This window comes from Perna viridis, chromosome 4 (assembly GCF_037379345.1).
Source record: "Perna viridis isolate PV_CMFRI_1.1 ecotype Kerala chromosome 4, ASM3737934v1, whole genome shotgun sequence".
NCBI classification, from domain to species: domain Eukaryota; kingdom Metazoa; phylum Mollusca; class Bivalvia; order Mytilida; family Mytilidae; genus Perna; species Perna viridis.
In genome coordinates, this window is record NC_142448.1 from 7,185,704 (window position 1) to 7,203,029 (window position 17,326).

The following is a 17,326-nucleotide window of genomic DNA, read 5'->3' on the forward strand; positions in this document are numbered from 1 at the left end:
TCATATTTTTAAAAGAATTTGGAAACAACTGACCATTGACGCCACTTTTCTCAAATTAGTCAAGGGATTTATAATGTATTTAACACCAAAAAAGAAATTAAACTAGCGGCGGATCCAGAATTTTTCGAAAAAAGGAGGAGACAAGCATTACGGAAAAGGGCGTTTAAATGATTTCTTTTTTTCTATTTAATCAAACACCCCTGGGATATCCGCCTATGTAAACTTGTCTGAATATATTTTTATGTTCTCAAGCGTGTTTAATATTACTGTTCTGTCTTTCTAAGCTGACGTGCATGTTTTAAATATCATTAAGCTACATATAAATCTTTCGACAGGGCAATCGGAACTACTGGGCCATTTCCACTACACAAAAAATAATCATTAAGTCATGAAGCCTCCGATGAACTGCCATTCGTTGACCGGGATCCACAGCGGACTATATTGTGCAGCACGTTGACACGATTTCCGACAAATTTTTTTTCAAGAATTTCTCCTTCCTGCATCCGAGGTTATTTTTTAGTAACCAGAAATCCGAGTAATTTTGACAGTGAAAAGGGTTCAGAATCAAATATGAGCTTTCTAAAACCAATTAAAGCTTGCTCACCGTAAACATAGTTTATTTTGTATTCCGATATAGGATATATTTCAGAAAAGCATGACTTAATTTTTGCCTCTCGTAGGGCAACCCATGAGCAAACCGAAACACACGATTAGTATGCAGCTACATGTATACATACTATTCAAATCTTGATCTTACACACTTGTTGTAAGTCTTGACAATATCTGTGTTCCAGATACTTAATACAGTGGGAGATCTGCTAAAAACCCTGAACCTATCAAATAATGAACTGTTATCGGAACTGCATGATCGTCCATTTTTACCCCGATTATTTTTGATCAATTCCGTGGGTATTGCGGGTACCAGTAGGTATATCGGGGACGTAATTGAATATTTCGGATAACTGATATCCTTCTTCAGCATAAAACTCGTAAAACCTTATGAGCATAAGACTTATAAAACTTAATGAGCATAAACTCACAAAGTTCAAGATCAACACAGATTCAGAAGTTGAATCACGTACGCTGTGGGTAATTGTACCTTTATCAAAGGCACACATAAGCAAATGATAAGGAGCCTGAATGAAAATAACAAAGGGGGTCTTTTTACCAAAATTAAAAATAAAATTTAACTGTGGAAAACAAATAAAAAAAGTCAAAATATAGTAGTACGGCGTATAGACCCTTTTGTGGTAAGTTGGTGAGCATGCTCAATATACACTTCCGCGAGGTAGGGCTTGGGTTCAACAAATGAATTTTCCTCGCGGAAGTGTATATTGAGCATGCTGTACGCATGCTCATCGACTACCCCAACGTTAGCATAAAAGGGTCTGTTGATGTATAGCATGTAGTGCTGTACCAGCCTTAGACCAAGACCTAAAAATGGGTATTTTTTCTCGTTTATTCAAAGCTTTCTCGAGACACTCTTTTACATTTTGACCAGTTTTTATTATGTTCTATGATCGTAATGACGATGTTGTGGAGATCCTCCTGGGTGTGTACGGCGGATCTAAGATGGCAACTTAGAGGGAGGTCTGGTTTACATTTGTAGTCACTGCGATGACTATTCATACGCCTGTTGAAAGGTTGTTCTGTTTCGCCAACGTACTGCATGCCACATCGGCATTGGAGAAGGTATAAGGTATTTTCGGTTTTGCAAGTCACGTCGCAAATAATGCTAATGCTTTTAAACGTTTTGGTGTGCAGAATCTGGGTACAGGTCTTACATCTTTTATCTCCACATAGTCGACACTGGCCTGTTGTATTTTGTTTGGGCTGAGATGAAATCTCTTCTCTTACTATGGCATCTCTTAAGCTCCTAGGTCTACAAAATGCCAGGACCGGGGCCCCAGGAAAGAGCTTGGAGAGCTTAGGATGTTTTTGAATGTCTTCCCAATTTGAATGCAGTAGCTGCGAGAGTTTTCTAAAGGCTGGATGGTATGTAGGCACAAAAGGAACCCTTTTGTTCTTTTTCTTAGGTTTGCACTCGAGGAGATCTTTACGGCTGATGTTGTTATCACGTTCAAATTCCCGATCTATATCTGTATATTTATAGCCACGCGATAACAAATGACCACGGAGTTCATCTAGACGTTTGTTGGTAGTATTGTCAGATGAGCAATTCGAAGTGCCTGGCTGTAATGATATGCTTTTAGTACAATGTTTTGGATGACAACTATTGGGAGATAAGTATTGGTGACTATCAGTTGGTTTGCTGTGAAGGTCCATTGACATTTCTCCGTCTTTTACAAACGTAGTAGTATCCAAAAATGTGATTTTAGTGTAATAAATTTCATGGGTGAATTTGATTGATGGGTGAACAGTGTTGGCATGTTTGATAAAATTGTCTAAATTTTGTTTCGACTCAGTCCATTTCATGTCAACATCATCGATGAATCGAAACCAAGAAAGGGGTTTCGATAAAGATGTTGAAATTATTTGATTTTCTAATTTACCCATGAAGATTTTAGCATACGAAGAGCCATTTTCGTTGCCATAGCTGTACCATTGATTTGAAGGTAGTGTTCGTCGTTGAAAGCTAAGTTGTTACACTTCAAAACTAAAGTGGGTAAATTTACTAGGCAGTTAGTAGGTAGGTCCAAAATATCTCGTGATTCCCAAGCTTCTCTGCAGGCTTCTTTACCGTCATCGTGTGGGATATTAGAATAGAGTGAAGTGACATCAAGGGAGACCAGAAGTGTTTTGGGAGGTAAAGGATGCATTGATTCCATTTTCCTCAGATAGTCCGTGGTATCTTTTAAATATGACGGGAGCTTTTGAACAAGGGATCGGAGATGGTAATCAACAAATTCAGAAAATTTTTTCGGTTGGAAGATTTTATAAAAAGCTACCCAGCGACCCTACTAAATCTTTCAGTGAAAAAATTACTTCAGAATTGAACAAAATGTTCAAGGACGGCAGCATTACTGAAGAACAGTTAGAATACTTAAAACCAAACTCCAAGGCAGCTCCAGTTCCGTACCGTTGACGTTCCTCCACTAATTCTGGAAGGGCAAAAGTAGTGCAGGCCTGGAAGAGACCAATGCTCCGGAGTTTGACTTAAAACCAGAGGATCCAAGATCCGGACGTTTTTACCTTCTGCCTTTAATTCACAAAAAAAAGATATCCCTGAACGACCCATAGTTTCTGCTAAAAGTCACCCAACCGAACATATACATATATAAAATATATAAAGGGTCAAAATTGCGAAAAATGTCACTTCATTTAGCACTGTCTTGAAGTTTACATTAAATTATGCTCCCACTGTCAAATATGCAGCCCCATTATAACCTATACTAGTGGGCTAGATATTTGACATTGAGGGCAAGCCCTTGTGATTATTAAGGTACTTTATTTTACTAGTTAGTATTATATAGTCCCTGTTTATTTATGACATGGTTTTCGGCATTACGTTCTTTGAATGCTTATAAATATGAATTATTTGTCTCACTTGTAAACATATCATTTCTCCTCCTCTCCCTCTTTGAGCTCCCACCCATAGCTCTCTCTTTTCTGCAACACCCTAAAATTACTCTCTCTGTTTACCAACCTGGTATAGCAGAAAATAAATCAAAGACAATTTTTTTCTATAGTATTTTATAGTAGACTACATAAAAATCCTTGATTTATACAGGGACTATATAATACCAATATAATGTTCCTGATTTCATAACAGAGACCTAACTAATTTAGAAATATAAAGTTTGATAGTGTGTCACTCACAGGAACGACACACCGCTCAATTAGAGAATATTGACTATCATCCTAGACCTGTACATGCTATCACTGATGGCACACTGGTAGTCGAATCAAATAGAGCTATCTAATCCGTATCAGCATTATAGCATGCTCAAAATCTTCTAAGTCATTCATATGTTTGGAAGTATTGTAATTTACTCAAAATGATCAAGAATGGTTTTAATTCGTGAAGAAATGTGTGCGCAAGTCAGTTTCTTTGACAACACAGAAGCCCACATCGCAGGTATCGGTCAAAACTCGAACTATGGCAGAAAGTGCATACCACCACGAAGCGCTTCGGCGTCAGAGAGTAATAGAGAGAAAGAAAGATGCACAGAGGCGTTTGATCGATGGTCCACAGGTAAACAATGCGCAAACATGAAACATACCTTTTATCTGCTTTTATTTTGCTGTGTTTTGTCAGCTGTTAGCATATATATGTTTCTCTAGTATTGTCCGTTATTTATTTCCATGATTTGTTGTTATATTATGTTACTCTATAGCTCAGTAGAGCATATGTTAATTATTATCTATTTCATGCCGACTCTAAATGAAACTTATTTATTATTTATTTATTTATAGTTTGTGGGGAAGATACCCCTTTTGATTTTAATCACACTGTCTCGTGTGGGAGATTTGGTCCAGTTGTACGTAAAAGCAAATATTTGATGTAAATAGTACTTATTTTGTATTTTTTTTTACAGAAAACGTTGTAAATTTAACTGAAAATCTCCCAAAAATCTTTCATTTGTATGTGGGAGATTCTTAGTTTTTCATTATGTCATTATGTGGGAGTCTCCCATAATGCCATATTCAGGCTATTGTATGAGAGTTACCTTGTTTACCTGGTCTTCAGACCACCTTTGTTGGTAGGTTATTCTATACATCCACAATTCTTATATTTACATGTAGGTGACAGTTTTTCTTGAAAATTTTGTGCTAGTGGCCTTTTGTATTTTTTTCATGTTGGACATTTTCAGTGTTATTTATGATCTTGTAAGTTTCCACCATATCTGCTCTTAATCTCCTATATTGAAGTGAGGGAATTCCTAGGTACATGTATCTTAGACGTTCTGAGTAGCTTAAATGACTTGTGTTTCTAGCCAGCACATCTGCATATTCTATTTGAATTGCCTCTTTTTTGTAAGTTACTGATCAAATGCAACTTCCATATTCTGGATGTTGTAGGTTACTGATCAAATGCAACTTCCATATTCTGGATGTGGGCATACAGCATTTTTACAGTGTTCAGAACATATCTTTATCCATATAACTTAAGCCTTGTTTTATCATGCCTTTATCCTTTTATAATCAATTACAATCCCTAAGTCTTTCTCTTCAGTAGCTTGTTGTATAGTCTCCTCTTCCATTTTGTACTGGTGATTTGTATGTTGGCTGAAATGTACATGTTTGCATTTCAATTTATTGAATTTCAAAAGCCACTTGTCAGACCAATTTACCAAGTTGTCAACATCCTTTTGGAAATTGAGTCAGTCGTCCTCATTATTTGCTACTGCATATACCTTGGCCCAAAACAGGTATGAAGAAACCAGAGGTAGGTTAAACAATACTTCACCAAATGGCAAATTTGTGTCTAATTTAAGAAGGTGTAAGCGATAAAAAGTTGAAGTTGAATACTGATATATTTTTTTTTAATTGTGGCAGTTGTACGAGTGTTTATGTAGTCAATTATACATGTATCAAGAAATGCAAGATAAGTTCTCTTTTAATTTGTTAAAACTGTTAAAAACATCAAGGATATTTAAATAAAGTTAGGTACATTTTATTTTGAAACTTCACTAAATAAACTCAATGAAAGTTGAAAAAAATGATTTTTTTTATTTGATAATGAGAACAAATTAAATATTCATCTAAATCCCACTCCTTTTGAACCTCTTTGAAAAGGTCTGAATGGTCACATGATTTTGCAACACCATTACCTAAGTGAGTTTGCAGGCAAACAGAGAGAGGGGGGAGTTCAGAGCATAATGAAATGTTTTTCCAGGGGTCATATATTAACAAATATAGAAAGGGAATGGGTAAATTGAGGTAAAATCACTTGGGAAGAATAACTGCTGCATTACTTTGTTTTCAAACATGCAGAAGTACTTAGCACACGGTATACAGTACATGCATGCTTTTTTTGTTTGTGATCACATACTGACTGAAACCATATACCTTCTACACTTTTACGTCAACTAGAATTTATTTTTTTCATAATTATACCCCCCAGCAAACAAGATTTGGGGAGGTATATAGGATAACCATGTCTATCTGTCCACATTCTTTGTAAGTGCAACTCTTAAACAGGTGTAGGGATTTTGAAAGGATTTTGACAAAATTTTATTGGAAGGTTTAGTATCATATGTAGATGTGCGTGAAGAATTATAAATACTGTTGGCATACTCCAAAGGGAGATAATTCAAATTAAAGGTTATACATGTTAAAACCTTATATTTTGTAACCACTCAGAGGATTTTGATGAAATTGTATAGGAAGGTTGGGTATGATATGTGATGTGCATGAAGAAATATAATCCAAAGTAGATGATCTAAATGAAGGGTTTTACATCTTTTGATGTAAGTTTAGAAAAAAAAGTTTTGCATCATATGTAGTTGTGCATGAAAGAACCCAAGTACTATCAGAGGACACCTAAGTGAAATAATCCATATTAATGGCTTTACATGTTTAAACCTTGCTAGCATAACTCCTCCTAAACTGCTCAAGTGATTTTGATGTTATTTAAAAAAATGTTGGGTATCATGTACATGTAAATATGCATGAAGGAATATCATTACTGTTGGAAGACTCCAAATGGAAATAAATCCAAATTAAAGGTTTTACATTTGGGTCCATTAATTGGATTTGAAGCAGGGGGTATTCTCTTTGTGAGCTTGTACCCAGTATTTCTACTTTAATTAAACTTTACTATACATCTCAACTTAACTAAACATTTTGTTTCTGTTAAAGATACATGTACATGTTTGAAAATACATAGTAGAGATCCTTACTCAGGCTGAATTGGTTTATACCTGTGTATGCAACCAACATACCCTGGGTAGATGTAACTTTATTTTCAATAATTTTACCCTGGGTATCATGTTTTGTCTTATGCATACCCTTGTTTTAATGAAATATGTAATCTTACGACAGAAAATACCTCTCAGTCCTTGCAAAACCTCATAATTATGATTGGAACTTCTCTATACAATTCAACCATTCCAAAAATTCTGTGTAGATGTTTGAACCACTGATATTGTTGATATCAGCAATATTACAAAATCATTGAACAGAAAGGAGAACAATGGGGCCTTAAAACATTTTTGGGGTCCATTGAGAAATTTCACTTTTATTTCTAGATAGGAAACAGTTTCAGATCAGATAGTCTTAGTTGGTCTTTCAGTTGTTGCCTTTTTTTATATATAAAATGAATATTTTTCAAGAGTTATTGATTTGGTTAATTTAAGAGGGATATGAATGTATAGTTTTCTCAAAAAGTTTCCTTACGCATTGTAGCCTTCCACTTTCTGTTTTTCAGTGTAATGATGTCCAAGGGAATGGAGATTATGCAGCCAATGATACAATATTATATTCTGGACCAGGACATTTTGAACAAAATAGGTTTGTTGAATTCTTAAGGAGAAACTTTGTGTTTATTTATCTACCATAGACCAAAGAGTAACAACCACAGGATTCAAGTTGCAATTTGTCCTGTTGTCATAAACAACTGAAACTTTATATGAAAAAAGTAATTTTTTTGCATAAAATTCTTAAAATTCGTGTTAAGATCCTAAAATTTTTTTTTTAGTTCCTAACCCTACAACTGAACACAAAAATTAAATGGAAGAAAGTTATATAAATGTGACCAATAGTACCATTAAAAAGTGTTCCTCATGATTAAGGTAAAGTTTCTGTATACACCAAAGAGAGGAAATATTAAGAATTCAGTAATATTATTAAAATGTACATGTATGTATTGGAACATTTTAATATACAATTGATGATAGTTTTGTGCAATTTGTTTTACCTGCTAATTTAAATGCATACTAAGTTTTGTTATGTTTTTTTGCATGACCTCACTGTTTGCTAGTATTTGGTATTGTATCACATAAAATTTTTTAAACAATTCTAAATCAAAACCCAACAACTTTCCTAAGTACATGTATTTCATTGCAAAATTTATTGTTCAGCCTATTTTCTTCTTAGAACAGTATTTTAGAGCATTGAATAAGATGGTAATGTGGTTGTTTAATTTGGAGAGTGCACCTTCTTTGATATTATTTAGAATGGCAGTGGGCCGTTCTTTAATATTCTGTGTGTAAAAAATACAAAAAAAATTATTTCGATGGAACATTTTCAGCTGGAATGTTGTAAATGACTCATGGGCCCCTCAAGTGATATTATTGAGATTTTTTAATGGAGAAAATTCATTGATATCATAATATTTTGATTTAGAATGGGATTGGAATCATCTATATATTGTATTATTTGGGTTATAAATTTGGAATTAACAGCAATGTGGTTTGAACATTTCTTTTCAACCTACATGTATTATATATCAAATAGCACTGTTAGAAATACAAATTATTAACTTAAAAAAAACTAATTTTTAATTTAAGAGTACAAGAAGTGTTAAGTGAAATTTAGGGATAAAGAATAGTAGTTCCAATAGAATTGGTCAGGTATTTTTTAGGGGATGTTGCCTGAATAGGTCAGGTATTTATTAGGGGATGTTGTCTGAATAGGTCAGGTATTTTTTAGGGGATGTTGCCTGAATTAATCAGGTATTTATTAGGGGATGTTGCCTGAATTAATCAGGTAATTATTGCCTGATAAAATCTTCTTTTTATCTCTCTTATGCTATGGTGAATTGCATCTTAGTAATTGTGTGGAGTATAACATTAACATGATAGTTTTCTAAGAAGATAGGTGTAAAATTAAAAGATAAATTTAAATTTGCTAGTTACTGCCAGTATATTTATAAATAAGTTTATATATAATATATCATTATGACCATTGTTTACGATACTTGTTTTGTTATCATTTTTTTAGAAAAGATTCAATGGTGAAAGAACCATTCAGTAATCAAGAGGGTGTGGTTTTCAAGGAGGTGGTTCATGACCCCAATTATTATTATCGAGTCATGGCAGATCAGGGAAAAGCTCCACTGCATGTTAACCCAATATATCGTGTAATGTATCCAGGAGCTGTTCTGACCAATGTACGTTAAGCCATTGCATGCATTAAAAATTTCATTTATTTACAACTTTTCAAAATTATCCATAGACTAACCTTGCTGAGGAGAGAAAATGGAATCATTCATACTCAGTATGTGGACTGCAGTATTTAACACCCAAGTGGTTGCCCAAGGATTTGTTGATAATTGATCTTCAGCTTTTGGGTGACTGGATGTAAACCATTTTATTTACATGATGTGCATGGTGTGTCTATGGTTAAATTTGCTTCATTGTATGGTTTCACGGTCACTTATTTATAAAGGGCAACAGGACATTTTTCATTGTATATTTATAGCTTCACTTGCACTTTAATTAGTCAGTGTTGTTTGTTTTTGCTCAGCTAAGTCATAGTAAATTTTCACAGCTTTTAAGCATGACTATTTGCCAACTGCTAATTACCAACTTGATCTTTGAATTCAAAAATAATGTTTTCTCAAATTAAGGAAATCATGGTGTTTTTTTTTCTTTTCTAATATTCTTTGTGCATTATCCAGTATATATTTGAAATGAATTGAATTATGCTTGATATGTGCGTACAAAGGCAGTTGTTATGATATTTTTCCACAGTTTCATAATATCCTGAAAATGTTTACTAAAAATGTTTTGAATATAATTTGATAAGCATATGGTTATTGAATCAGCTGCATCGTTAGTGTAATTAATTTTCAAATTGATTTCAACTCTCAGATTCTTACAGTTTTTCAGTCATTACCAAACTAAAACTAATGACATTAGATAAAAACTTTTATCAGCTCACTCAGATTTTGTTCCCTATAATTTCTCTTTATTTGAGACAGCATGAGTTTAAGCTGGTTTTATTGTTTTGGACTAATTTGAGATTTTTGAGTGAACAAATGAAACAAAACTTTCTGGTTCAGCAGAAATATAGAATAATATATCACTGAAAAAAAAACAGCCTTGAATAGTTTTGTTTTATATTGTGTTTGTTTTCAATGTAAGTTATGCTACTTGATAAAGTAATTTATACCCCAGAACCTGGTATGAAATAGAGTAAGTAACCAGGCTACAAAAATTAATCTGTTTCCTAATTTTTCACATTTGATGTACAGTTTATTGGAATAAATTATGGGAAGATATAATTTAAGTTTACAGTTCTTGAGTAAGGTTTTTGAAACATTATATTATTTTATTACTATAAATAAAAAAACTATAACCATATAATGTGCTAGAATTTCTTTACAACAAACAGTGGCATAGCCAGGTCCAAATCAATGTGGAAGCCTTTCATGGCAAGTAAAAGTGTGGGAGCAATTTATATTAGTTTGTTTCTATTACAAACATGTTGATGTCTTGCTTCTTGAAATACATTCTAGCTACATGTACTCCAATGACAAAAAATCCAAATAAAATGATGTTTTGTAGGAAACTACATAATTCACATTTAATATGAACAATTTAACAAAAAAAGTGATATTTATAGGGTTTTAAGGTGTTTTTTTTGCACTGTATATAGAAACCTCGCACTACTAAGCTATCTCTGCTGTATTATCTACAATAAATAGCTCTTTATAATTTCCTGAAGTTTTAACAACTGCTACAGAATCTAGTTCACTGTTAATGCTACTAATCACTTAAGTTTCCTAAAAATTAATGCACACTGCATTTTTGCTGCCTGCAAACTTTGTTTAGTTCAGCTCTGAGCACTGATGTGGCTACCATTATTTACGATTCTGCAATTTCAGGGCAGGCATTAAAAGATTCCGACTGCATGAAGATGGTTTTAACATTCGATACCGTAACCGTGCCCATTATGAACCTCATTGCGACAAACTTTATTCAGTTATGTACCCTCTTAAAGAAAATTCTGATTACACTGTTGATGAAAACAGGAATAGTCGTAGGATTAATTTAATGTCAGATAAATATGACATTATGAAAACTGTCAACGGGGATGTTTTTAAACGATAGTAGCAGTTCCAGTGGACTATATTCTGTGTTAATGTATGTCTTGAAGTTTTTGGTGGCTTTTGGTTATAATTAACAGAATAGCTTAAAATAGTTGAACCTGACTAACTTATCCTTCAACCTAAATCTTTTCAGAGAAGATAAAAAAAGTTTTGATATGGGCCTGAAGACTAAACCAGAAAGAAAACCAGTACTGAAAACTCCTAAGCCTTTACCAGACTCAATAAGGAATATAGATAGAGACTCAGTTTATAAAATTTTACATCCTTATGAATTTAAATAATAACTTTTTTATGAATGTAGCTCATTACACAACATGTCTTGTATATTGTCTTTACTTTAAGTCTTTGTCTTACTTTGGTGATCATTTTTTATTCAAAACAATAACCTACTGGAGGAAATATTTTTCAAGCATGGAAATATTTGGTGCTATGCATAATTTATAATTACTCTGTAGAATGATATACATGTAGCTAGACAGAGTAGTTAAATATTAGGAAGCTTGACTGTTTGCCAACTTTGCTCAGTATTATTTCTAACAGGTTTAAAAATATGTGATATTTTTAAATATTCTTTGATAGGAGTCAACTACAATGGCGTATTTTAGCGGAAAAATTTCAAAGTCTTAGTTTGATTAGGTTATGTTTTCAATTTTTCATTGGTACATTATTTAAGCATTTGTGGGATTTTTTTCTGTTATTTTGTAGTAATTTTTGTGTAGTTATATACTAGTCATATTTGTCATATTTAACCATATCAGTATTATTCTTAGGAGATTATGGTTGAATGTCTTTTTTCAGCCAGTGACACTAATACTTTAAACTTGGGTAGCATTAGTAGAACTTAGTCTAGTATGAATTATTCCCCTTCGTCCAAAGCAATGGTTTAATGGGATATCAACCTTATTTCCCTTGCAGATCTGTAAACGGGGAGATGCACAGAATTTATCATAGGAGGGCAAACAACAACCCAGAAGATAAAGTGTCTCCTTTGATTCACCCCAAGGAGCTTCTGCCTAATCGTAAACAACTACCTCCGCGAAAACCACACCTTAAAGTTTAATGAAGAATGACACTACTTTAACAATATTAATGTAACATAATGTAAATAAGTTTTAATGATATAAATATTAACGACTTCTGATGTGTTCAGCTATCTAGATGGTTACCCATAGCTGTTTTATTTGATTTCAATATTTGTTTAGTTGCAATGGTTAGAAAATTTACTGTATTAAACCAGTCTTTATTTCACTTGATTTCTCCATTTCTTCTTAGACCATAACAACATTATTGATAAAATGCAGAATTTTTTTGATATGTGAAAAAAAAACCAAATACATAACCAATAAAATACTGCAGATTTTTTAATGTAAATTGCAACTATAGGATTCATAAACTCAATATATCATAAATGACATCAAAATTATGAATTCTAGGACTAACTACCATTGGTTAGGAATATCAAGGGAGCGAAAACAATATGATCACAGTCGTAATGGCCCAATAATGGCTGGTACGTGGTGTGACCTCAAGCGGGAGCTTAATGGTATAGGACAGTGTCTCCCATTGGCTGGAAAAGGACAATCAATCACCATGAGAGAATTACAACAAACTCGTTTCATAACACCTAGGTCATGATTTGGCAAGTTCTAGTATTTTGGGTTCAAAGGTCGTGTTTCATTCATGTAGCATGTATTTGTCTTCAGTTCTTGATCATTTGGTGCAAACATTCTCAATCAGTTTTGTTTTTGAAAAATTGAAAATTGTTAGTTTTGGTTCATCTTGATAATGGAAAAACAAATTTTTGATATGAATTTTTGGATAACAGTATGTAGCCAAGAAATATAAAACTTCACCATGACCTAGTTGACACGTTTCTATTGAATTCATTTTTTCTTCGTTAGATCATTATTGCAAAATATTTTTGTAATGCACAAGAATTAGATATATATTTTTATCAGTATTGGTGGTTTTTGCTGCAATATTTGTCTGTTACACATGTATTGTTTTTGAAGTTCCACAATGTTTGTCTGTTTTTTTATGATAGAAGTAGTATTTATTAAATCAGTATTACTGTGATACATATGCATATATATAGGCATATTATGATATGCATTTTTTTACTATTTTCCTTTGCCAGTTTGTTCACTTGTAATCATTAGATGGTTCAAGATGATCATGATATATTTTAAGCCAGTTCACCTTAGCCAATCATAGAAAAGTTTAAATTAGAAGTCAAATAATATTCAAAAGATTCATTGAATTATCTTTTATCTTTAAGGCTGGTAATTTTGTCAATTTTTTTTCCAGTTTTATTTGCAAGAAATATGTAACATTTTATGAAGATTTTTAGTTTTATTTGCCAAAGAAAAATAAAGAAACATGCAAATGCAAACTTTTTCTAACAAGTAAATCAAGGCTCATCTCCTGAGTGATATATAGTGTGTTTTTGTTATTGTTATCATTTTTCTTTATACATTTGTTATCTTTTGCTCAATGTTTACTTACACCAAGAAGCATATTGTGATAATTGCTTATTAAACACCTTCCTGCAAGTCTTAATTTGATTTGATGTTAATCTGGTCCAACCAGTGTTGCCCACCAACTTACTCCAATGAGGTTCTAACCTGGTCCAACCAATGTTACCCACTAATTAACCTCAATGGGCTCTAACCTGGTGCAACCAATATTACCCACCAACTTACCCAGTTGGGTTATAACCTGGTCCAACCAATGTCTCCCACCCATTAACCTGAATGGGCTCTAACCTGGTGCAACCAATGTAACCCACCATCTTACTCCAGTTGGGTTCTAACCTGGTCCAACAAATGTTATCCACTTACCTCAGTGAGGTTCTAACCTGGTCCAACCAATGTTACTCACCAACATACCCAATGGGGTTCTAATCTGGTCTAACCAATTTTACCCACCCAATTACCTCAATGGGGTTATAATATGGTCCAATCAATGTCAACACACAACTTAATCCATGTCCGACAACTTATTACAGTTGTTCTAAGGTACAGACCATTTTCTACCGGAGGAGACCTGGGATTTTATTTTGAGTTAAGTTATTTTTTTCCTGCAAGAGCAAAAATAATAGTTTTTTTTAGCTGATGCTGGGGTTAAAAAAGCAAGTTCAAAAACTACACTGTTAAGTAAAGGGGTAATATTGAATCGATTTTGTTGTCCATGGCTGAGTTAAAAAAATGCTTAAATTTGAATATTATTTATTTTTTCAAAATAATCCCAGTCCCCTCCTTCAGTATCAAATTAGTTCGTGCCTAACCTTGTCCAATCAATGTCGCCAAACAACTTACCTCAGTCCGATTCTATTCCGGTCCAACCAATGTCACTCACCCACTTACCCCAGTGGAGTTCCAGGAGATGAAACTATCATTTGTTGGAAGATTAGGCAAAAATGAGCAAATGATAAGTCTGGAATTTTTAAAATAAATTCTGAACCTGCCCATGTACACCTCTTTGTATCAGCTTTGCATCGTTGCTAGAACAAAATAACTTGAACCTCCTCACCATTCAGCCTCGGTTATCTTACGTCAACTATTTTTCGACCAAACATCCCTCAATCAGTTTACTCATTATGCCCCCCACCCCATCCCCGCAAACGAAGTTTTGGAAGTATATAAATTTCACCCTGTCCGTTTATCTGTTCGAACTATTTCCTTAGCATCTTGTAGTATTAGTAGGAAACATCGTTGGATGTAATGTAACCGTATGGAAATATGTACTGTCATGAATTTCTGTTTGAAAAAAAATGTAGAAATGCCTGTTTGAACTTCAGCAAAACTTAGTCTCTTGTGTTGTCTGAAGCTCCTGCTCATCCTCTTGTAGGATTGTTATGAAATTAAATGGTGTGTTAAATTTACCATATTGGGATGTGCATATTGCCAGGAATGAATGTTTAAAGTAAATTTGCAGTTGCAATACCAAAGAAAAAACAAAAACAAAAAAATAAACAGTAGTGATTGTAGTTTGGAGTTGGAAGTTTTAGAAATGGCAGCGAGATAGTGCGTCATAAGTGCAAAGTATATTCCCAATACAAATTGCATCCAATATGAATCACATGTCCACATTTTTCTTCAAATGTAAAGGGTTCAACAAGCTGCAACATAGTCCCGTTTAGGGTAATGTTTAGGTTTTTCTCAAACTTTCTATTATGCTAAGCCAACTCTTACTCCCCAGTAGACTATAAATCAGTTCGATCAATAATAAGGAGACTAAACACAGAGCTGAGTGACTCGATTGATTCAAAATGGACTACAAGGTATCCAGATTTCCAGATCATTCGGGGTCCCGTTGACAGATTTTATTGTAGCCAATAGTGTCATCTGAATTGATAGTACATTCCCTATTACTGGAAGGAAATATTCCACAAAGAAATCTGCTTATTTTATGAATTTAATGGACTGAAATACCACACGACTGAATTGGATGTCCACTTGAAGGTATTTAAAAACGCTTCGATTAAAGCCTGTCGTAGAAGTTTTTTCGGAAAAAAAACACACTCTAGAAGCCCTGTTTGTCGCAGGAGCCCCCGCGTCATTTGTTAGTAGCAAATCAAATGTGTAAGACACTAATGATGCCCCCGCTTGCTAGATTTGCCAAATTAAGAACATGTTTATTTTTGTATGAAGACATGGTTTGCAGATTCAGAAAGGTTATGTACTGTTGGTTGATGCAGTAAGATATTTGGTATGTCAAGTTAAGCACTGCAAAAATACTTGCAGTGAGAAAAAGAGGACTGATGGACCGACTGACGGACACATAAAAACGTTAATACCCCAAATAAAAAATCCCTAACATTGTTGGATTGGGATATATTTCTGACAAAAATTACAAAGTCCAACTATCACCCAGTTCCGTAATATGCCACAAAAATCATGATCCTATGACCTTGCACACCATCATTATGTGTAGAAACATCCTGCAAAAATATTTTAGACGTAGTTAAACTACAGTAGGAGATAGCGGACAAGTCATATAGCCATATTTCTGATGAAAACGACTAAGTAAAACTATCACCAATTTCCGTAATATTTCATGAAAATCAAAATCCTTTGGCCCTGCACACCTTCATCATGTGTAGAAAATCCCGTAAAATATTTAGATGCAGTTCAAAAACTGTACCAAGAGATAGCCGGACAAGCTACGATCCATATATTTCTGAGTAAAATGGCTAAGCGTAACTATCACTAATTCCGTAATACCTGTAAAATATTTTAGATTTAGTTCAAAAATTATACGAGGCGATAGCCAGACAAGCCATATTCATGTGGAATCCGGACGGACAGACAGACACGAGTAAATTAATATGCCCCCGACTGTTTGTCGCGGTGGCATAAAAAACGGGGTTCAAGGTCAACATCAAAGGCTCAAAATAGAGTAACAATTTCTCAATTTATTCGAACCTGACAAAATGTGAACATAGTTTTACCTAGGCATTTCTGCGAAGACTAAAACAGTCAAGTGCTATATTTATTTTTTTAATTGTCAAAATATACCGACGCTTGAAAAACCCAAGAAATTCGGAAATTTGAAGAAAACAAATGCAGTAACTATCGACAGTTTGTGTTTAAGTTTTGTATTTTTCATTTGAAATACAATCAATGGTATAAGATATTTGGTGGAAAGTTCAAATGGAATGCTAAAAAAACAGCATCAAGTGTAACCACAAAATCCCACCTTCAGATTACATGTTAAAACAGAAACCAATACGGTCCGTTTATGTTTTCTAGTTTTACTCTAATTTAAAAAAAAATCTGATCTGCTATCAAAGCCTTTCACATAAAACATAATGTGATATACTTCTGCTCAGATGAATTTAAAAAAGAATTAAATGTAGTGGTGATGATTTACATTCAATTATTTTTGTGTGATAAAACATACAAACGTACCATAAAATTCTTACAAAAACACATTCAATTCTCTCCATGGAACACCTTAAAATACACGTCATAAACAAAATGAGATATCCACTTAAAGAACGCTCGCATTTACTGACTGAAAGCTAGCTCAGAACTTATAAAGGAATGAAAATACCATCAATATTACCAGCATTAGAAATAATCGGTCACTGGAATTCCGGTGGACTGGATTTGGAGTAGTAAAGGGAGTCCATTGCGTTTTGAGGAGGGACTTATAAATTTTGTGGGGTCAAAATATTTATTGTCAGCTTTACTTTTCCATGTTTTTCAATTGGTAGAATATAATTTGAGAATGTATTTATAGATCAGTTGAAAGGTTTCGTGAGGTTTCATAACAATCTCTTGTGCAGAGGGTATATTAGTATTCCTACTTGCGAATAAGTCAAGAGAAGATAGGTTTCTTGATTAAAATCATATCGACGTC

General features: G+C 33.6%; 1 protein-coding gene across 8 annotated transcripts; it reads left to right on the forward strand.

Moving 5' to 3' along the window:
* The first annotated feature begins 3,977 nt into the window (after nt 1-3,977).
* LOC148618686 (uncharacterized) lies at nt 3,978-13,519 on the forward strand. 8 transcript variants are annotated; one of them, XM_088577838.1, is made up of 4 exons: nt 3,982-4,156; nt 7,334-7,416; nt 8,848-9,016; nt 10,736-10,894. In XM_088577838.1, the coding sequence occupies exons 1-4, from the start codon at nt 4,061-4,063 to the stop codon at nt 10,745-10,747; spliced, it is 360 nt and encodes a 119-aa protein (XP_088433964.1). In that variant the 5' UTR covers nt 3,982-4,060; the 3' UTR covers nt 10,748-10,894. The 8 variants fall into 8 exon arrangements, with proteins under 8 accessions (XP_088433961.1, XP_088433964.1, XP_088433967.1 ...); XM_088577836.1 differs by lacking the exon at nt 10,736-10,894 and adding an exon at nt 11,876-12,541 and having other exon boundaries at nt 3,983-4,156; XM_088577840.1 differs by lacking the exon at nt 10,736-10,894 and adding an exon at nt 11,094-11,237 and having other exon boundaries at nt 3,983-4,156.
* The last annotated feature ends 3,807 nt before the right edge of the window (nt 13,520-17,326 follow it).

Coding starts and splice junctions, on each gene's coding strand:
- LOC148618686 (XM_088577835.1), top strand. CDS start 4,061: ATGGCAGAAAGTGCATACCACCACGAAGCGCTTCGGCGTCAGAGAGTA. Junction 4,157..7,333: donor GTTTGATCGATGGTCCACAG/GTAAACAATGCG, acceptor TCTGTTTTTCAG/TGTAATGATGTCCAAGGGAA. Junction 7,417..10,735: donor GGACATTTTGAACAAAATAG/GTTTGTTGAATT, acceptor CTGCAATTTCAG/GGCAGGCATTAAAAGATTCC.